Raw genomic sequence first — 22,210 nt, forward strand, 5'->3', positions numbered from 1 at the left:
CTTGAAATGAGGTGCTTCTGGTTTTGCCATGTACTTTGACTCTTGCCTCGACTTATTCCTGCTGCTAGTCTTGGTGTAGCAACTCGACTTGGCTTGATTTTATATCCCTGTGTATATGTAGTTTGATGTAAAATGTTACCTTTGCATTTTAATCAACTTAAATATGTTGCTGCTACAGTCTGTTCTATCATTTGACACACTGTTTTTCTATTTTTAAACATTGGTTATTCAGAAAAATAGTTGGTTTGCTGCTGGTAACTTGGCTTTGAGATAAATCCTGTTTTACGATGCCTATTTAAAAGTATGAGGGAAAGAGTTGTAAATTTAGTGTCTGGTGGCAAGTAAATGTTCAAAAATGAGCTGTGTGAGCTGCAAATTCAGATTGCATCACTACCAAAATGTGTTTTATAAGAGTGCTTTATTCCAGTTGTGCTTAACATACATACATACATAGAATGCCTATAGTTGTTTTTCTTGTCACAATCTTTGTTCACTTAAAACAATGCCTATATTTTATACTATCTCTTCTCTTCTTTGTCCCCTAGGCTGTTAAGAATGAAGTCAATGTACCATGTTTGAAAAACTTTGTGGAGATGCTGTATCATACCACCTTTGAATTAAGCCTTAGGAAGAAGCATTCTCTGGTATTTTAAGCAACGAGTTGTATACAGTTAATGTTGGAACTAGTGAAATATGTTGATACTCATGACATTGCCTAAAATGTCCACATCCACTGTGAGAAATGCAAATGACAGAGCAGAACTTTCCCTGGAGAGGATGTAACCTTCTGGTCATTATATATTACCCATTATGTGCAAGATTTGTTTGGTGCTTTTCGTCTTTCATTCATAACTTTATGACAAAATGGTTTGTTTTGCTTTTTGGCATTTTTCAGCATTGCAAAACTTGTAACCACTATCCTTTGTGATTACCTCTGTTGTACTTGAGTATGGTGCTAGTGCCAGCCCCACAACCACATAGGCCATTTTCTTCACACCTAGTTGCCTTTTTAAAAGAAAATCTGTATTAAGACTTTACATAGGTGAATTAACTTGCCCTTAAATACGAAAATTTGGCTTCTCTCACAACATGGCCAGATCACTAATATTTTCACCTTCAAACACTTAATTCTCAATGATGCCCTCTACATCATATACATTTTCTTTATTATGACATACCTTTTGTGTGACAATTAAGCCTAGGCCTATCTTTAGGAGATTTTCTATGCCTGTAAAGTGGCATGATAATGATGTTTAAGACCTCATATGCAAGTAAGATTGATTCTCTAGCCCTCTGATTGGATAGTAAAGGCCATAGTTGAGATGCAGTGGGTCCCTCGGACTCATGGCTACTGTTGCTTTGCTACTAAGCCAGAGACTCAGATTTGTGTTGCCTGTCAATTTACCTTTAGTCAAGAAAGCTCCAATGCTAAGAGACCATTTACTCCACTGTTATTCGAATCCTGGGCTGTAAATAAAGGCATATGTGCAGTATTGTTAGGCCCTTCTGGTCCATTCAGGTCATGCCATGTAGGTTGGGTAGTTACTCTTTATTGTCATTAAAGTCCAGTCTAATACTTATTCAAGAGCAAAAGCCTGATCTGATAACTGGAAATGTAGGTTTAGTGTTGTGTTTTATGTATCAAGAGAGGTATACAGAGAGTCGAAAAAAGTACTGACCTTTGTACTCCTGTGAACATCCACCAAGATCGGATCCTACTTCCAAAGGGTTAACCACCACTGAAGAGCAGAGACTACCACTTCAGTGATAAGCATGACTTACTTTGTTTCCGGGGCCTGTCCTATTTCACAGGGTTTGTGGAATGTGTGTCTACAATGAGAAACATATATGTAGGAAAAATAAAAACAAGATTCACGGAAGAATGCCCTTAAACATGTTGTCGAAACCAGTTAGTTAAATTGGTTCATATTAGAATTTAAAGCGAAGGTTTTTAAGCCTCTGGTCACAAACTGCGACAGTCAAGGTTATTGAAGGAATGCTTGCATTAATCTCACCCACTGGTAATCACTCGGGGGGGCTCCTAATCAGATCATCATCATTTTTCAAGCTAAAGATAGTCTGAAATTTCACATCTCACCAGGGCTTTATAAACCTTATAGAGGTGTATTGTTTCTGAATTTGTAATATCCTCTAACATTATCCTGTGGCCTTCTTGGGCAGAAATGCAATGTCTCGGGAGACTATCAATTGAATACGTCGGCGGGGTCTAATGTCTGATAGGCCATGTGCAGAACACTGGCCTCCACATGGAAAGTGAGATCCCCTCAAATTGAATCACTAGAAAGGCTGTGAAGCCTCCATCTAAGGGTAGCTAGATTATCATTTATCATGCAGAAGGAAGGAAGAATTTCACTGAGTGAAAAGGCAAATGAACGGAAAGTACTTAGTATGATCCTGAAACAGAAGCGATAAAGAGCTTTGAATAACTGTCAAGTTAGTAGTTCTGAGGTGTCTTTGAGGGTGCGCTCCCTTTTATACTTTGTGGTCCTGAAGTTACTTGCGAACAGATGCTGACTTTATGACTGGGAAATCATGCTCTAGCCCATCTTGTTTGTCAGACTCCTCTTATGGAATATACAGCAAACACAGCCATTACGTGTCAGGAAAGTTCATTCATCTTCTGTGTTACAAAGAAAACTGCTTTTTTATTTTTCCCTAATTGTAATTTGTTGATTTATTCAGGATCCCATGCTGATCTGGATAAGCCTTCTTCACCACCCTAACTGAGATTCCGAAAACCGAACCGCCATGCATTAAGTGAGCACCCATTATTCAGGGTCAGGGAGGCAGTGTTTAAAACTGCTTGGATCTTGCACATAAGGATTTTCATTATTTAAAAAAATAAAAAAATAACTGCAGTTCCCTTGTAAAATTGGACATATAATTTCTTTCCTTGAAAAGCCTTCAGTCGTAATGTTTCAGAAATAGTCTTGCTCAAATGTGCGACCTCTTTGGTGAAAATAACACTTCTGTCTTCTATATTCCAATTACATCAGTACATCTTACCTGTAACACAAGTATCACAAGTAACAGATACCTGAAATTGAAGTACTACATTTACCTGTCCAGGGGGTGATGTAAAATGTAAGGTAGCACACCTTCAACATTGAGGACGTATGGATACATTTCGGAACGCAAATCTTCTTTGGCAGCACTACGGACCTGGCTGTCCAGAACATAGGTCAGAGTATAAAAAGCCCTCTGACATTCGAACAGTAGGGCAGCTAGTGGGAAGTTTTTTTTCGCAAATATTCTTTGTTTCTTTTCAGTGGCATTCACAAAGTTGTGTACAGTTCCCTACCACGCCGTTTATTGTAATCACAGCTCCAGGTGAAACATCTTTAGTTTCTGCAATTTGCTACATATCTGCAAGTTTCAAGCATCAGAACCCTCTGTCTTTCTTCATTGCCACCACCTGAATATTTTGTGTCATGTAGTCGTCCCTTCTCTAGAATACTCCATTTGTGGTTTTGTTTTTTAATGGCCTGTGAGTCTGAAAGCACTTTAAATATCTGATATAGACTGTAGTTGTAGATTCCTTACCTTGCTAATTTCCCCCAGGTGTCAGTCTGGATTCAGAGATTTGTCATCAACAGTACCCCTAAGCATCAGTAGGCGTTGTTTGTCGGTGCTGTGCGTGCCCGAAATGACGTCGCAGGACTGATACAGACGCCGCCCGGACACGCTGATGTCAGTTCTTTCTTTATCTGTGCCAACCTAGGCAAAGATCTGGAGAGAGCTACCCCTTAGCCATTTTTTGGCTGACGTTTTTTGGCTAGCCTTTTATCGAGTCTTGGACTCCTGATGTCGTTTAGATGTCCCAGCATAGGACAGGTTTCAAGCTCTTCAGATCCTGCCATCGAATGATGTCATTGACTGATGTGCAAGAAAACACAAAGATATCCCTTTCTAAGGAACTATGTTTGGGTATTAATCTCCGTATCTAAGATCATGCCTCAGTATGGATCAAGTGCTATATCTAAAGATCACCATCCTACAAAATTTGTACATAAACCTATTTTTAAAAAGACTTCAATGTCTGCTATGGATTGATACAAAAAGTTTCAATGAGGAAATTACACTTCGTATTGGAATACATTTGTGTTTTAATAAGTGTTTTAATGAATGTTCTTTGCTGTTTAGAAAATTTTGTCCTGAAGAAGGTGAAGGAATTAATGTTCACTGAAACGCCGCGTCAACTTCTTATAAGATTTCTTTTCTCTTAATGTTTTAACTGCATATGTACTGTAACTTCTTTAATGAGAAGATGTTTTTAATCTTGGAAGAAATGTAATGTTTTCTCTCTTTCTCTCTCTATATATATATATATATATATATATATATATATATATATATATATATATATATATACACATGTGTATTCTTATAAAATAAATACTCTTTTTATATAGTGTAATTTCCTCATTGAATTTTGTTGTATCAATCCGTAGCAGACATTGAAGTCTTTGCAAAAAAAGGTTTTATGTACAAATTTTGTTGGATGGGGATCTTTAGATATAGCACATGATCCATACTGAGGTATGCTCTTCAATACGGAGATTTATGCCCAAACATAGTTTCTTGGAAAGGGACATCTTTGTGTTTTCTTTCATTGCTACCCCGTCCCTTTTTCCTGGAATCAAGGTAGCTCCCTTCCTTTGTGGTTGACTGATGTGCACCTCATGTGCCTTTGGTGCTTGGAGCGTGACCGCGACCACGACTCAAAGTCGTGCTTTGACTGGCGGGCCATGAATCCGAAGACTTTGCAGGAGTGGTCCCGGAAACTGTTGGAGGCCTGGCGGTCGGCTCTGCGTCGCTCCCTCCCTCTCTCTTCGAGAGGAAGGTCTAGAGAACAGTCATGGAGCCCGCACTACTCGTCCCATTCTGAATCGTTGGGGCGGTCAGTTAAGTGCAAGAACAGGTAGAAGAATCATAGGCATTCCTCGACTTCACCCTGTCCGTCGGCCGACGCGGTGCACGAAGTGTCTTCGCTCTAGACCTCTGTACTTGGAGGGTCTTTCTGAGATGACTCTCCGCCTTCAGGAGCTTTTCCAGGAGCTATTGCGTCTTCTGCTCAGTTACGGAAATGTAATGAGGCCCTCCACCTCCTCTTTGGGCAGCCCGACTCTACTGGTGCACCTTCGGACCCCATGGAATCGGTTGAGGGCCCCAGGCCTTTGACGCCAGCGGCTTTGGCCTCTGCTCTGGCTGTCTGATCCGCACCAACGTTGGTCAATATAACTCGCCCCTTCCCTGACGTTGGTTTAGGTGGGAATGCTCCCGAAGTCGACCGTGTCGACGTCGACCCCGTCCTCATCCCCGATGTGGACATGGAGCCGGACCGACATCTGCTCCGACGCCGGAAGGGACCTTTGTTCCTGTGTTCATCCCTGGTGTTGATTTTGTGCCAGGAGGTGGTCAAGAATGGAAGGGGCAGTTGGACCCTTCAACAGACCAGCTTAAATTCCCTATGGACTGGCAGATGGTCCTGGGTGAGGCCAGTGGGTTGGACACTTCCTGACACTGTTGCATTCTCCCCCCAACGTGACTACGGAAGAAGAAGCCTCTTCGCACTGGTGATGAGAAGGGCAGCCGAAGTCCTGGGCCTCGAGCTCCATTCGGTGGCTGTCAAGACTAACCTCCGGACAGAGGTGCTCCACCATGTGACTTCTACTTCAGAACCCCCTTTACCCTTTAACAAAGCCCTCACTGATATCCTTCTGAGCACTTGTTCCAAGCCCAATACAGGGGCTCCTGTGGACAAGACAATTGTCCGCTGCCACCGCCCTGCTCTTGCACAACATCCTTACCCTGCGAGCTTGGTTTTCCAAGCTTCAACTTCAAAAGGTGAATTCCCTTCTGTCCTCCCAATAGGCAATCCAAGAAGCAGAACCATCTTGGGAAGAGGGTATTTTCTTCCTCCAGCTTGATATTGTGGCCGGTAAATGCGACTTGCCTCTTGGGCCGATAAGGATGGGGATACGGCTGCGCGGGTGTTGCCTCAGTGCCCGGTGGAGGTCCGTGCTGTTCTCTCCTAGGCATTTGCGGATGGGAGAGATGTAGTAAAATTCACCACTCGTTGTGGACTGGGCACCACTAACTCACTGGGCATAATGGTTGTCTCGTCAGTAACAGTACAACGCTATACCTGGTTGAGGACTCCTGGCTTGTCAGGGAATGTCCAATCTACCCTGATGGACATGCCCTTCAATGGCACTTGCCTTTTTGGTGACAAAGACTCTGCGCTTGAGCACTTCAAGGAATCTCGAGCTACTGCCAGCTTCTTGGACCTCACGCCTACCACCCATCCCCCTTAGTCTGCCTTTCGCGGTTACGGAAGGGTTGCCCAGCCACGTCCTGTCCAGACCAGCCACCGTCTCATGCAAGCTGTCCTGCCTCTGTGTGGCTGTGGACATGGAACCCAGCGTCCACGCAGGTCAGGCAGCCAGCGGGCAGACCAGTCCACCCTTTCCTCCTCTGCCACTACCTCCAATTCTTCCTAGTCTGACGTTTCAGGCCCATCAGCCAGTCAGAGGCAGGATTCGGCCTCATCTCCTCCGCTGTCAGTCCATCAGGTCGGACAAGTTGGTTCTGCAGATTGTCTGAATGTGCTACTCCCTCTGCTTTGAGACTACTCCTCCCTCCATGCCATCACCTTACGACCACATGGCGGAGGATCATTTGGCACTTTTCCACAAGGAAGTTATGGCTCTCTTTGCCAAGGGTGCCATAGAGCGGGTCCCTGTACCAGAAGTAGAACATGATTGTTATTCCTGCTACTTTCTGGTGCCCAAAAAGGACAAATGCCTGCATGCTATCCTAGACCTCAGGAACTTCAACTTCTTCTAGAAGTTAACAATGCTCACTTTGGCCAAGGAGGTCCTGTCTGCCTTCGACCCAGGAGACTGGATGGTAGCGTTGGACTTGAAGGATACTTATTTCCATATCCCCGTGCTGCTAGCCCACAGACGTTACATCCGTTTCACGGTGGGGCACGAACACTTTCAGTTCACTGTACTCCCCTTTGGTGTTACAAGTGCCCCTTGGGTGTCCATGACAGTGATGGCGGTGGATGCAGCTCATCTGGGCAGATCAGGGTGTCGGTCTTCCCCTATCTTGATAAATGGCTTTTGAAGACTGGCTCGCCCCAGGTTGTCGTTTCCCACCTTCAGACTATGGCAGGCCTCCTGCACTCGCTTGGGTTCACTATCAAATTGCTCAAGTCACACCTGATTCCCTTTCAGACGCTCCCTTACTGCAGGACAATTCTGGGCACAGTCCAGTTTGGAGCCTATCCTCCCGAGCAGCGATTCTAGGCTATTTGGGCAATCATTCTGATGTTTCAGCCTCTATCCAGGATTTCGGTGAGAATGACTCTGAGCCTGTTAGACCTCCTGCATTCTGCTGGTGGATCATGGCATATGCGGGATCTACAGTGGGACCTGAACTTCCAGTGGGCAAAGCAGCAGGGGAATCTTGCTGGCTACATGCATTCTTGGAGGGAACTGCACAACCAACTGCAGTGGTGGCTAACATTCCGCGATTGGGTCGGAGGCAGATCCCTCTCCCTTCTCCAACCAGATCTGACGGTGGTGACGGATGTGTTACTTCTGGGACGGGTGGCCACCTGGGAGAGGTGGAGATCAGAGGTGTCTGGTCTCAGGCGGAGTCCGGTCTCTATATCAACCTTTTGGAGCTCCGGGTGATCTGATTGGCATTTAAGGTGTTCCCTTCCTCTCTCAAAGGGAAAGTGGTGCAGGTGTTCTCTGACGACACCACTGCCATGTGGTACTGCAACAAGCAGGGTGGGGTAGGGTCGTGGATCCTATCTCAAGAGGCTCTCCGCCTCTGGACATGGCTGGAACATCAGGACATTTCCCTGGTGGTTCACCACCTGGCAGGTTCTCTGAATGCCAGGGCAGACAAACTCTGTCATCGGTGCCTAGTCTATCATAAAAAGAGTCTCTATCCCGAGGTGGTGCAAGGTCTCTTTCAGCGATCAGGAGAGCCTTAGTTAGATATTTTTGCCTCTGAAAAGAACCCACAATGTCAGTAGTATTGTGCATTGGAGTTTCCAAGGCAGCGCTCTCTGTGACGCTTTTCGTCGCAAGTGGAGCTTTGGCCTCCTGCACCCCTTTCTGCATATACCACTTCTACCCAGAGTGCTCAAGAAAATCAACCATGACTGGGCGCAAGTCATTCTTGTGGCTCTGGATTGGGCACGAAGAGTCTGGTATTAAGACCTCCTGTGCATGGCCATTGATCTTCCGAACAGACTGCCTCTTCGGGAGGATCTTCTGTTGCAGAAGCTGAGGGCAGTTTGTCATCCGAACCTGTCCAGCCTCCTCCTCCTTGCATGGACATCGAACAACAGTTGACAGCTTTCGACCTATTGTTCCTATTGTGGCAATTTTTTCCCCCCTTTTTTTCTAAAAAATAATTCAAAAATAAAGAGGCAAAAATCAATGCCAAGATAAACATAATCAAGGTTGTTTATCTTATTTTTGGATCATAAGCTTGATCTCAAAAGATTGGAGGTGTGGGTATATTTTTCGATTTTGTTGTTAGAGGTCCGACCCCCCTCTGTCCCCCTGGGCCAAACCCCCCCTTTTTTGTATAACTGTTATAAAATGTCACAAACCAAGACAGACGGCAAGGGGGGGGGGGGGGGTTGGCGGGGGATTGGGGTGATCTATAAAGATTCTTGGGATTTGGTCACTATTTACATCAACAAGGTTGAAGGATTTGAATTATTAGGCTTTGCCATTAAAAATGTTCATGCCCATGTTTTAACAAGAATTATTTGCTATAGACCCCCAGGGGCTTTTACGGTGCTTCAGCAGCAGTTGCTGCTGGAGATTCTTACTAACTTGGCCGCTGCCCATCGTAAACTGGTCATTTTGGGAGATTTCAATCTTTGGCTGAATGTTCCCTTGACTCAGGGTATTTTAATATTCTTCGTGTGAGGGCCTTGGCCTCTACCAGCAGGTGGCGAAAGCAACCCATAAGGGGGACACATACTTGATTGGATCTTTTCTGAAGAGTGTCATCTTAACATTATGGAAATTCTGCCTTTGGTCTGGTCAGACCACTTTTTGATTAAATTCGCTGTGTATAACTCCCAAGAAACAGGTGCTTTGAGTGATTACGTCGGTAGAGACTGGAAGGCGCTTCTGCGCAAGCGGGGTTTAGCCCCACTGTTTTTGGTAGAAGATTGTTTTTCTGCAAATAAGTAGGTGGAAGAAAACTACACTTCCCTCTGCGCGAAGATTACTGCAGTCTTAGACGTATTCGCCCGCTAAAAAACCATAGAAGTAGGGGCACACCATGGTTCAATGATACCTTAAGAAACCTTAAACTCGATTGTAAAAGTGCAGAGAGGACGTGGAGGCGGGGTTACACGGACAAGGATAAATACACTTGGAAATCTAAGATCATGTGTTATAAAAAGGAGATAAACAGGGTCAAGGCATAATATTTTTCTAACATGATTCTTAATGCCCCTAACACCTCCAAAAGTATTTTTAATATCATAAATAGTCTTACTAGCCCTGAGTTCACGAAAAAGCGGATACCCCCTTCCCAGGAACTTTGTAATAATTTGGCCAAGTTCGTTCATGTTAAAATTAAAACTATTATTGATGAGTTGGGGGCGGGGGGAGGGGGGTTGTCAGCAAGTGGTTCCTGAAACCACTGATACCTTGGGTTTCAGTGATGATGTTTCTATGATTAGCATGATTGGTAATTATTTAACCGAGTTTTGTACCTTTTACCTTAGAGGACTTCTGCAAGGTAGCATGTGGCATTTCTTCGGGTTCCCCTTTGGACCCCGTGCCACACAAAATCTGGAAGGAATTTGAGGCAGAACTGTTTGCTACTCTTTGGTTAATTTGTAATCAGTCCCTCATCAGTATGGTAGTACCAGCGCAGTGGAAACAGACTTTGGTGACTCCTTTGTTGAAAAAGCCTTCTCTGGACCCGGAATGTCCTAAGAAGTATAGGCCGATCTCTCTTCTGTCTTTTCCGGCCAAAATTGCTGAAAGAGTGGTCAGTAGGACACTCTCTAACCATCTGGAGCAGCATAAACTGCTGGAGGAGGCTCAGATTGGTTTTCGGCTTGCTCATGGTACAGAGTCGGCCCTGGTGACCGTGATGGACGAGCTTCGGATGCGGGCAGACAGGGGTCAGGCAGCTATTCTTATTCTGCTTGACCTGTCTGTCTCATTCGACATGGTCAATCATGGGATTTTGTTGAGTAGGCTGAGGGAGGTGGGGGGGAAGGGCTGTGCTCTCGAGTGGTTTCAATCTTTCCTCTCAGACAGAACGCAGGCGATGTCCCTCCCTCCATGTCGATCTGCTCTGACTGTCCCTCCCTCCATGTCGATCTGCTCTGACTAACATCACACATGGGGTGCCTCAGGGCTCGGCAATCAGCCCGATTCTATTTAACATATACATGAAACCCGTGATTATGGTCATTAAAGAGCATAATATTAACACCATAAATTATGCCGACGACACGCAGCTTGTTCTCTCATTGGAGGGAGAGCAGTCAACCTCATTGGAGGAGTTCCATTGCTGCCTGCGTGACACGGCTCTGTGGCTGAAGGGTAATTCACTGCAGTTCAATGCAGGCACGACTGAGGGGCTCTACTGCTTGGCGGATAAGGTTCCTTCTGTGCTGCCCAGTAACTCCTGGCCTAGCACTATGTCGACCTCAGTGAGACCAGTTGATACGGTCCGCAACCTGGGCATCATGTTTAATAATAAGTTGACTATGGAGGCTCAGGTTACTAGAACGGTGGGCAGCTGCCATGCGATTATTAGATCTTTGCGGGAGTACAGGCCTGAGCAGATTGGAGATTCTGTTAGAATCTCCAAAATTTCTCTTGGATAGACTTCTTAGGAACCAGTCCACGACAGCCAAACTTGCCTTGGGCTGGCCTAGAAGGTCCTCTTCCTCTCGGGCCCTGGCAGAATTGCATTGGCTCCCGTTGGGGCAGATAATTCAGTTTAAGTCCCTCTGCCTAGCGTTTAACCGCTACCGCGCTAGCGGGTTTTCCTGCTGTGCGCTGATTTTTGAAAAACGAGCGGTTTGTGACAAAGCCAGCTCGTCATCCGCGTAGCGCAGGTAACGCCCATGACGAGCTGGCTTTGTCATCAGCGTGGAAGGGGTTAAAGCCCTGCATGGGCTGGGTCATGCCTCTTTGCAGAGGAAATTTGACTGGTATGCTCCAGCTAGAAGCCTTCGTTCATCTTCGGCAAGATTAGTCAAGATCTCGAGGTTCAGGAAAGTCAAAGCGGGCGGCAGAACCTTTATGGTCGCCGCTGGCAGACTTTGGAATGGGCTTCCTTTGGAACTGAGACAAGTCAGTGATCTCCTTCCGTTTAGGAGGAGACTGAAAACTTGGTTGTTTCCTAAAATCTAGGTGGCTATTTCTGGTGCCTTTCACCTTTATCTTTTGCACGTTCCCACATTATACTCTGAGTTTGCCAGCGCCAGGATGCCTGTTAGGTGACAGAGCGCTTTAGAAATGAAATGTATAAATAAATAAATAAATATACTTTCTTTCGCCCAGCAGGATTGTGCTTTGGACACCCTTAAGGGTTCTCTCTCTGCTGTCTCTGCCTTTTTGAGACCTCCTGATCAGCCTTCTTTGTTAAAATCTCCAATTGTCAACAGATTCCTTAAGGACCTTACTCACTTGTTTCCTCCGTGTCCCAATTGGATTTAAATTTGGGATTAACTTTTCTTGTGTGCTCCCTTCGAGCTGCTTCATAATTACCCTCTCAGACTTCCAACCAATAAGACTGCTTCCCTTATTGTCATCACCTCTGCTCACAGAGTTAGTGAGGTCCAGGCTCTGTCTTCTAGGCTTCCCTATCTGTCTGTCCATCCAGATAAAGTGGAACTTCGTAGAAAAGCTTTGTTCCTTCCTAAAGTGGTCATGCCTTTTCATGTGGAACAATCCATTACTCTGCCCACTTTGACCCACCTTGCATCCCTAGGAGGAGGAGGAGGAGGAGGAGGAGGAGGAGGAGGAGGAGGAGGAGGAGGAGGAGGAGGAGGAGGAGGAGGAGGAGGAGGAGGAGGAGGAGGAGGAGGAGGAGGAGGAGGAGGAGGAGGAGGAGGAGGAGGAGGAGGAGGAGGAGGAGGAGGAGGAGGAGGAGGAGGAGGAGGAGGAGGAGGAGGAGGAGGAGGAGGAGGAGGAGGAGGAGGAGGAGGAGGAGGAGGAGGAGGAGGAGGAGGAGGAGGAGGAGGAGGAGGAGGAGGAGGAGGAGGAGGAGGAGGAGGAGGAGGAGGAGGAGGAGGAGGAGGAGGAGGAGGAGGAGGAGGAGGAGGAGGAGGAGGAGGAGGAGGAGGAGGAGGAGGAGGAGGAGGAGGAGGAGGAGGAGGAGGAGGAGGAGGAGGAGGAGGAGGAGGAGGAGGAGGAGGAGGAGGAGGAGGAGGAGGAGGAGGAGGAGGAGGAGGAGGAGGAGGAGGAGGAGGAGGAGGAGGAGGAGGAGGAGGAGGAGGAGGAGGAGGAGGAGGAGGAGGAGGAGGAGGAGGAGGAGGAGGAGGAGGAGGAGGAGGAGGAGGAGGAGGAGGAGGAGGAGGAGGAGGAGGAGGAGGAGGAGGAGGAGGAGGAGGAGGAGGAGGAGGAGGAGGAGGAGGAGGAGGAGGAGGAGGAGGAGGAGGAGGAGGAGGAGGAGGAGGAGGAGGAGGAGGAGGAGGAGGAGGAGGAGGAGGAGGAGGAGGAGGAGGAGGAGGAGGAGGAGGAGGAGGAGGAGGAGGAGGAGGAGGAGGAGGAGGAGGAGGAGGAGGAGGAGGAGGAGGAGGAGGAGGAGGAGGAGGAGGAGGAGGAGGAGGAGGAGGAGGAGGAGGAGGAGGAGGAGGAGGAGGAGGAGGAGGAGGAGGAGGAGGAGGAGGAGGAGGAGGAGGAGGAGGAGGAGGAGGAGGAGGAGGAGGAGGAGGAGGAGGAGGAGGAGGAGGAGGAGGAGGAGGAGGAGGAGGAGGAACAGGAGGAGGAGGAACAGGAGGAGGAGGAACAGGAGGAGGAGGAACAGGAACGCCACCATCTGGACCCAAAACGTGTTTTCTCTTTTTATTTTTATCGTACAAAAGACTTGTTCATGGATGACCAACTCTTCATTGGCCATGTGGGTTCCATGAAAGGTCAGTTAGTACAGAAAAGGTCTATCATTCGAAGGATTGTCCTCTGCATTAAAATTGTGCTACACATTGACAAAAAGACCCTTCTGTGAGGTTACATACTTACTCTACTAGACCAACAGCTGCAACCACTGGGTTAGCCCGTGGAGTCCCAGTCCTGGATCTGTCAGGCAGTAACATGGGCATCCCTGCACACATTTACCAGATAATGCTGCCTGGACGGTGAAATCTGGAGGGATTGGTATTTGCCCATTTGGTCCTCTAGGACTTTCTTGCATGATCTTGGTTTGCAGACTCTAACCCGGTTGGTATTGCTTGAGTATCTATTCGTAAGGAATCTACAACTACAGTCTCTATCAGATGAATAATTGTCTTACCTTCGGTAACGATGTATCTGGTAGACTTGTTCTAGTTGTAGATTCCTTGCCGCCCCCTCATCCTCCCCGCACTGTAAACTGATGTCTAGGGATAGGGTCTCCCCAAAGGGCCCAAGTTTTGACCCAACAGTGGGCAGTGTCTTACATGGCTCTGTGCTTCTGGCGTTGAAATTCATGTTAAGAGCTGCCGCCCGCCCAGGGACGCCCCACGACGTCATTTCCGACAACGGACGGAAGCCGACCGCTGCCACCTACAAACGTGCAGGGGTACTGCTGATTAAAAAAATCTCCGGATCCAGACTGACGCCTGGAGGAAATTCACACGGTAAGTAATCTACAACTAGAATAGGTTTCTACCAGATACATCATTACCAAAGGTAAGTAACCTATTCATTTACAGTTCTGTGACTGGCAGTCACACAATTTGTGCCAGGAAGTTGTGGACTTTATTCAACAAGAAGCAGTTTGGTTTCAGCATGGGATGAAATATCCTTATGTTCTGCAGCATGAATCCTTTTTTGGATTGACATGCTATGCTTTATTGTGCCATCTAGTGGTTGGGTCGCCATTGTATTTTTCTTTCTCTTTGGTGGTATGTCCATCCCATGTCCGAGAACACCCCAGATGTTCCTGTACGTATTTGCCATCTTAAGATTCTTTTTTCTGCTGTTAATTCTGGAAGCAACAGAGGAGCTCCAAACATTTTTGATGAGATTGCGAACATTTTGAAGAAAATCCATCGATATGCCAAAAACCGCAAAAGGAAAATAAGTTGAGAGAGAAGGGGACCTTTCACTCTACCCTCTGATGGGGGACCCATGCCGGAAACATACTTGCGGTCGGAGAATGATGCAAGGTAGGGGTCATGGACAAAACCCCCTTTAAAATCTACCTTAACTCCCACCACAAATTTCAGCAGTGAGACTCCCAGCGAGGTCTGTTATTTCTTCCTGTCAAAAGACCACCAGGACAAGGACTGCGAGGCCTGTGCTGCCTTCATACCAAAGACATTTAGGGTACACCATAGATAAAGACCTGAACTTTACCACATCATATCCAGTAGCCAGAAGCAACAGGTGACTCTTAAAGAACTAGGACTTTCCAACTATGATGACCAAGTCGAGGAGGGTCGGACCTCGAACTCTGAGACCGATGCCGAAAAGAAGCGGGCATAGATAAAATATGCAAAGGATGCAGAAAGAAGATCCCACAAGGAAATAAGACCACCGAAGGACCTAGAGCACAAATCCGCTGACAAAAAGTCACACAAGGCAGCTTCGGCATAGTAAAAAACGGCAACCAAAGGTCAGCCAGTAGCGGATGAAGCCCACGGATCCCAACCACAGGGTACCATTGCTGGCAAAATGCTAAAACCCTCGACAACCCATCAAGTCGAGAGGCCGCTAGGGAAAAGACAAAGCTTTTGAACACGACTGGACCGTCAACGTTCTTGTGATATAAATATCTCCAAAAAAATAAAAGTAAGAGGTTGGTCGATGCAGACCAGGCACAAGAGGTCAAAAGGAATAAGAGAAGACTGGAGGTAGAGATGGCAGCACTTCAGCGAAAGGAGTTCAACATCTCCTTAAGGGGATTTCAAATTCCAAGTAAACATTTGATAACCCTCGATGCCGAAGAGGAGGAATCTGCCTTGGAAGCTCCAGCAACACCAGAATCTCTGGAGACGAGCGAGAAGGAGCAGGAGGGTTCAACTAGGAGTCCTGGAATGACAACACAGAATCTCCAGAAGAGGTAGATAATTACTCTTCGAGGCCATCACCACTTGACAACCTCCAATGTATTATAAAAACACAATTGTAGGGAGGGTCAAGGGGAATATTTAAAGACCTGTCTACTCACTCCCTCCAATGTATAACAGCCTGTTCAGAAGGGCTGCCAACACTTATAAAGTGCCATTAGAGGAGTAGAGAGGCTCCTGTTTAATCCTCGAGACATTACTGCCCGTCAACATGGGAAACCTAAATCTCCCAAAGCTGCCCAGCATATTAGATCAAGGCAAGGAAACTTTTCGGGAGCCTGCCAATGCAGTTACTGCATAAGTGGAAAAGAAATATAAGCCCTCAACAAAGGACCATAGATCCATCCGTGAAACGCATTCTCAGACTCCTTATTGTTGCTACCGCCAGAATGCGCGTCAACATACGCACGTTTACAGGGCCTCTGCTAGAAAAGGAGAGCAAGAGGCTTTGGAAAGAAAGATGGAAAGGAAGGCTGCAATACAGTGGCGAATTGCAAATTCAAATACGCTGCTGAACAGCCACAAGCAGGTGACTTGACAAATGAAACCAGCCCCTACAAAACACCAGTGGGAGGCAAAATAGGGGATTAATCATGGCAGTGGGAAGAAATCACAATCGACAATTGGATTTTAAGTGGGATACATCATGGCTATTTCATAGAACTGCTCTAAATACCACCACCAATTGTGCCAAAAACAAAAAAAATCAAAGAGTAGAGGTCATACACCTCAGAAAAGGTCAAAACTCTTACAAAAAAAGGCAATAGAGAAGTTACCAGTAAGGAAACAAAATAATATGAACTGCTCACCTTACTTCCTGGTTCCCAAACAAGACCTCACCTTAAGATCAATTCTGGTCCTTCGGTTCATAAACCAATTCATCTGCACACAACATTTCACGATGACACTTCAGGGAGTAAACCCACTCCTACAAAAAGGAGACTACATGGCAACTCTAGATCGGATGGATGCCTACCTGCACATATCTATGAATCAAACACACAAAAAAGTATCTACGGTTTGTACTAGAGAAAATTCACTATCAGTTCAGAGTACTAGACTCCTACCATTCGGCATAAAGTCAGCATCAAGAGTCTTTACTAAATGTATGGCAGCAGTCGTACCATTTCTAAGAAGGAAGGGGGTATCTAGACGACTGGATTGTAAAGGTGAAAACAAAGCAAAAATTCTAAAAAGACATTCAAACAGTAGTCAGAACCTTAGAACACCTAGAGTTCTCAATGAAGCACAAAAAATCATCAGAAACAGAACAGGAGTGACCCGAAACTTGAAGACCACATGGGCATACCCTTTCCAGAGGAGGGTAAAAGTGATGTCAGAGCAAGTTCACCTATACTAGAGGAGTCAGTCTCTGACTGTGAGGACAGTCATGAAGCTAATGGGCATGATGGCATCATGCATCACGCTCATAACACATGCAAGATTGCACCTGAGCTTTCTGGGAATGGTAATGCAACAATTTGTCACAGGCCACCGGGAGTTGGGAAGATCTTGTGATTGTAACAGCAAAAATAGAAAAGGAAATACAATGGTGGACATTAAAGAACATAACCGTAGGAAGACCATTCAAGACACCAGCTCCAACAGTGACCATTCCAACAGAGGCATCCCACAAGGGGTGGAGAGCACACACAGGCAACCTGAAATTACGGGGACAATTGAACAGCATGGAGGCGCTGAAACGTCAACTACCTGGAAATTAAAACAGTGTTCCTAGCCCTGAAGGCATTTCAGGGACACATAACCGAAAGAACAAAACAATCAATGTTTGCTACAGGACAGTTACAAAATCCCAACACTTTACCTTCAGGTAGCAACACAACCAGTCAGAGTGGAGGGAGATTTGCTTAAGTCTTTCCACCAATTCCCCTAATACCTAAGGTTCTGGAGGAAGCCAGACAACCAGGAACAAATCTCATCCTCAGAGTCCCACAATGAGCCAGACAGACCTGGTACTGGAACCTACTAGAGATGGTCAGGGGACAAATGAGCAAGATCAAAATGGAACGGACCTCCTCACAATGCAGGAGGGGGAAGGTGCATCACCCGGAACCAGCAATACTCAACCTAGCTTTCTGGAGCCTGAATATATAAAGTTCGGACACTTCGAGCTATTTCCTAAAATCATGGACCAAGGATGACTAGGAAGGGGAACATTTCTTGCCTTGTTGCTGCCTACAGTCTTCTTTGACCACGTACTTTCTGCTGCCCCTTTGTGACCACCGCGGACCCGCCCGCCTGTCTCCCGCTGCCTGGCCGCTCATTTTTTCACCTAGAGCGGGGCAGCCGAGAGGAGACCGGCGAGGGTCGGACTACTCCTCCCAGAAGCCCTTGCGGTGTTCCGCGTCACATGCAAGCGCCAGGAGGCGCTTAAAAACGACACCAGCCCCGTCTCGCGGGACGCCGGGCGAAGCCCGGGCAAAGGGCGGGCCCGTTTTAGCCCGTTATAGACCGGTAAGACTTGACTGGGCCACGTTATTTGTTTTATTCACCCAAGATCTCTCTTTGCTGCACGATAGAGTGACATTTTACCTATCCTGTTATCTTGTGACAGCATACTTGCATTTGACACCATCTGTGTGTTTAGCCATGACTAGAGGGTCCAGAAGTAAAACGGCGCAGAGCGCGGCCCAGATAACAGGCCCAATAGATCTGTTTATTACAAAAACTAATGAGGCGATAGACCAGAGTATAATCATGTTGGAGCGTAGGGTATCTCATGAGCTGGCAATAGCGAGAAGGTCTTCTATGGGCCTTCTCGCTTCTGCCCTGACCCCGGCCCAGTCAGGTCCAAAAACCCCCCTGTAGCTGCCACCCGAAACCACAGCAGTGATCCATACCGTTCCTAACACGGTGGATCTCTCTGCTACCCAGCTGTCCCTAGACTCGGATACTACAGATGATCTAGAAAAAACTCCTGATTTACAAAAATGTTTAACCCATGCTGAACCCCCGGGTAAAAACGACATGGGGAGGAGAGAGGGCGCCATAGCGAAACGGGCGAAGAAAAACAAGTCTAACCCTTACCCGAAAAAACCTTTTTTCCCCCTAATACTCATACACTGGCCTCAAACCAGTCTATCCGGTGTCCCCCAAACACTAGCAATACTAGCAATACCCCTCTGACTAATATCAGTAATGCCCGAGAACTCAAACACCACAGGGGCGGCTGTGGGTACATGTAACATCTGTGCTTCCAATATCCAACTATTAAACAGCGTAGGGGAGCTACTTAAACGCTATTTACAGCCAGTAGAACGAAGCCTAATGAATATTGAAAAACAACTAGCGAAGCTTAACACACCACCTTTCACTCAGAAAATATTAGGCACATCCAACGCAGGGGGGGTGAAATCTAAAGTCATCAGCACACCACCGCAACCAGCCCAACCTGACACCCGGGCGAATCCAATACAAGTCATAAAAGTCGCAAATGCGCAACCAGAGCGGAAAACATTAAAAAATACTACCCAAGTCAGCCTAGGACCTGGGCAGGTGAAGTCCAACACAAGAAACCTCCCAGGCCACTCCTGGATCTACTAAGGGTCCTACTCAGTCAGTTAAATTGAAAGCTACACCACTCATTCCTTCCAAAGGGCTGGTTCCGCAGCCAATGGGCGATGGCAGGAAAGGAGCGAGGCCCAGACGCCCTACACACCTTCCACCCGAGGCAACTCCATATACTGTCATCCTTACTGGGGTCCCAGAGCTGTCGGAAAATATAGATGAGCCTACCTGGTCCCTTAGAAATAAGGTACTGCAGTGGCTGAGTATTAATAGACCCCTCCAACCACCAAACTTTGGCCGTATTTCCTCGGTACGTAGAGTTCAGTGGGTTGGTGAACTAAGAAAAAGCTTACAGGGCGACTGTGTTATAGTCAGCTGTGACGACCCCGCCACGGTTGATTATATTTGCTCGTGGCCAACTCTGGCAAAAAAGGGAGCGATCGATGCCCACCGTCTCTCCTTTTTTTACCCACCATCAAACACCTTTGATCACGGAGAACCACCAAGCTGGGAAGAGGGTCCTGATTGGTCATGGTCCCAAGTAGGCCATTGGAATAGCAACAGGAACAGGACAAGAGACTGGGAAGCTCGGTCCTGGCCTCCTAGAAGGGAACAGCCCAATTGGGAAGGCTGGAGGGGTTTTCCAACACGAAATAGATACGACTGTCTAGATATGGTAGACTGACCACTAGGGTATCCGATCGGGGAAAAACAGGATTATAGTACTTCCCCTATCTTTCCAACTCCAGAGAGGGATCTCAAGTTGTGTAACAATACACACTCTCCCGGTTTCTCCAGCCCAACTTTGATAAATATCAACCCTGCCCCCCATTGGCCAGCAGCATCACGATCACTCTTGGCATCACTCTCTCCATATGGACTAACCCCGGGCGCCACTTGGGAGGTGCCCAACGCTAACGTTTCCAATGAGGAACTTAACATCTCCCCCCACGAGGATTTAAACATAGGAACCCCAGTTAAGACAGGGCAATGTATAGTTAACAGCGTATGCTCTCACTTACGGGAAAAAGACCTAACCCAGCCACTGAGGAGAGACAGCGTGGCCTTAACATCGTGGAACATTGCGGGTCTCTCCAAGAAATCGAAGGATCAAACTTTCTTATCCTTCGCCGATAAATTTGACTTTATATGCCTCCAGGAGTGCTGGGATCAGGAGGAGTCCCATATAGAGGGCTTTAGTACTTTTTTCACGCCGTCTATTCAGGGTAACTGAGGCAGGGGTTCTGGAGGCCTCTGTACATATGTCTCAAACCTGGCAAATCTGACTGTGAAGAGAATCGAAAATTAGGAGATTTTCAACAGGAAGTGTAAAACCTTGCAGGGTTTTTCTGTTAAAGGGAAAGGGCTGAGCCTTCTTCTGATCAATTTATATAATAACACCTCGAAAGAAGAAGCTAAAGTACTCATAGAGGACCTAACTTACATCTTAAAGAGAGGAATGGGGGAGGCTGAAAGTATCTTTATAGTGGGAGACTTCAATTGTCATTTATGTATACATAGTGGCTCTGACAATTGTGGAATAACAAATCTAAAAGGGGAACCGAATACGCACCTCGAACACAACATTCTTGGTAACATCCTAAATCAATTAATGCATGATTGGGACCTACTCTTCGCAAATGAACTTTGCGAGTCTGCGGTCGATTTTCAACCAACCTTTCATGGTCGAGGGGCAGGCACCATCATAGATTTTATGTTGATGTCCAACAACAAATATGGTTCCGTACAGGGTTACAAAACAGAAGATCTAGTAATGAGTGACCACTTCCCAATCAGCATCAGTCTTGATGCGGGAATGTCAGACAGCCACGCATCAAGCCTGTCTGAAAAATTATACCGCCATTCAATTTCCCTATCCAGAAGAAATGGCTACGCCATCAAATGGGCCATGGTCGACCCGAAGAACTTTTTAAAGGAATTATGAAAGAACGTAAGCACTTTATGACGTGTCTGGAACAACATCCCAACCCCCTCGAGACCCCAGCGGCCTATGATAAGATAGTCGTTACCATTACTGACAAACTGACTAGAAAACGAAAAGACGTCGAAACGGCTAGATCAATCGGCTGGTTCAATTTTGCACAAGAGCCCATAAAACTCTTTTACAGGCCGTAAAGACCCTCCAGAAAGATATCAAGCTAGTTAGACTAGCTAGGCAGGACTACAAACAGGCACTTCAAAACAGGAAAAACAAACTTAAAAACCATGCATGGGAGGCGCTAATTAAGGCCAGCGCTCTAAGGGACAATATCTCTTTTTGGAGAGAAGTTAATGCCCCGTTCTTCGAGGAGAGAAAGACCGATTCCCTGGAGGTAGCAATAGCTGAGGACCTCTGGGTCAGCCATTTCACGGCATTATATAAAAATGAAGAATTACCAACACCAAATTCCTGTGCGATATTCCCGCACATCGACATTGCCCCGCAGCCCGAAGTACTACACACTACAGATACCTTCCCATTGAACATATCTTTTTCCCCACCTGAGGTTGAGCAGGCCATCCGAGAGAGCGCAAATTCCAAAGCCCCAGGGCCGGACGGAATCCCTATTGACTTATTTAAAGAGAATATAGAATTATGGTCCCCGCTTCTCACCAAAGTGTTGAACGCCTATACTCAAATAGGCTTTCCAGCCACTTGGCAGGAAGCCATTGTAATCCCCATCTACAAAAAAGGAGATAGACAGGACCCCAAATGTTACAGGCCAATCTCCCTGCTTGACTCTCTGATGAAAGTGGCAGGGAGAATTCTACTCACTAAATTACAATCCTGGGCCAATACTGAAGGGGTCTGGTCTAAATTCCAATATGGATTTAAGAGGGGGCTGGGCTCAGTAGAGCAGGGACTCAATTTAACCCTAATAATTAGCAAATACATGGTGGTCAAAAAGGGGAACCTATATATGACGTTCGTCGATTTAAGTTCGGCTTTCGACTGCCTGAATCACAAAGTATTATGGTCTACCTTGACCAAAATCAGGATAGACCTCTCTGTGCTGAATTTTATAAAAGAACTTTACAGAGGTGCAGGTGCAACGGTCCGACATGGAAAAAACGGAGAACGCACCAAGAAGTTCCCCATAGAAAAGGGCGTTCGACAGGGCTGCATCCTTGCACCTTTTCTTTTTAATTTGTATATTAACGAAGTGGCAGACTTTTTGATTAATTTAGAAGTTGATTATCCCAAGATAAACGGCTCGTCGGTACCTATATTGTTGTATGCCGACGACGCCGTTATAATGTCGCGAACTCAGGTGGGCCTTCAAAAGGCACTTACTGGCTTTGCATCCTTCATGGGATCCAGAGGTTTAAAGATTAACGTGGGAAAAACTTTTACCATGTGCTGTACCTCAA

The 22,210-nt window shown here is 46.5% G+C and overlaps 1 protein-coding gene across 11 annotated transcripts in view; it reads left to right on the plus strand.

Moving 5' to 3' along the window:
* The window catches only part of FRYL (FRY like transcription coactivator), a 2,496,013-nt gene that overhangs the window by 689,118 nt on the left and 1,784,685 nt on the right, over positions 1 to 22,210 (plus strand). For all 11 annotated transcript variants that reach the window (XR_013608325.1, XM_078678213.1, XM_078678216.1 and 8 more), the window contains one exon: positions 546 to 644. Coding sequence is in view for 10 of the 11 variants with exons in the window: in XM_078678213.1 (XP_078534339.1) it covers positions 546 to 644 (99 nt within the window). In the remaining variant the exon portion in view is untranslated. The remainder of the gene's footprint in view (positions 1 to 545; positions 645 to 22,210) is intronic.

Source organism: Lissotriton helveticus, chromosome 2_2, assembly GCF_964261635.1.
Source record: "Lissotriton helveticus chromosome 2_2, aLisHel1.1, whole genome shotgun sequence".
Classification (NCBI taxonomy): Eukaryota; Metazoa; Chordata; class Amphibia; order Caudata; family Salamandridae; genus Lissotriton; species Lissotriton helveticus.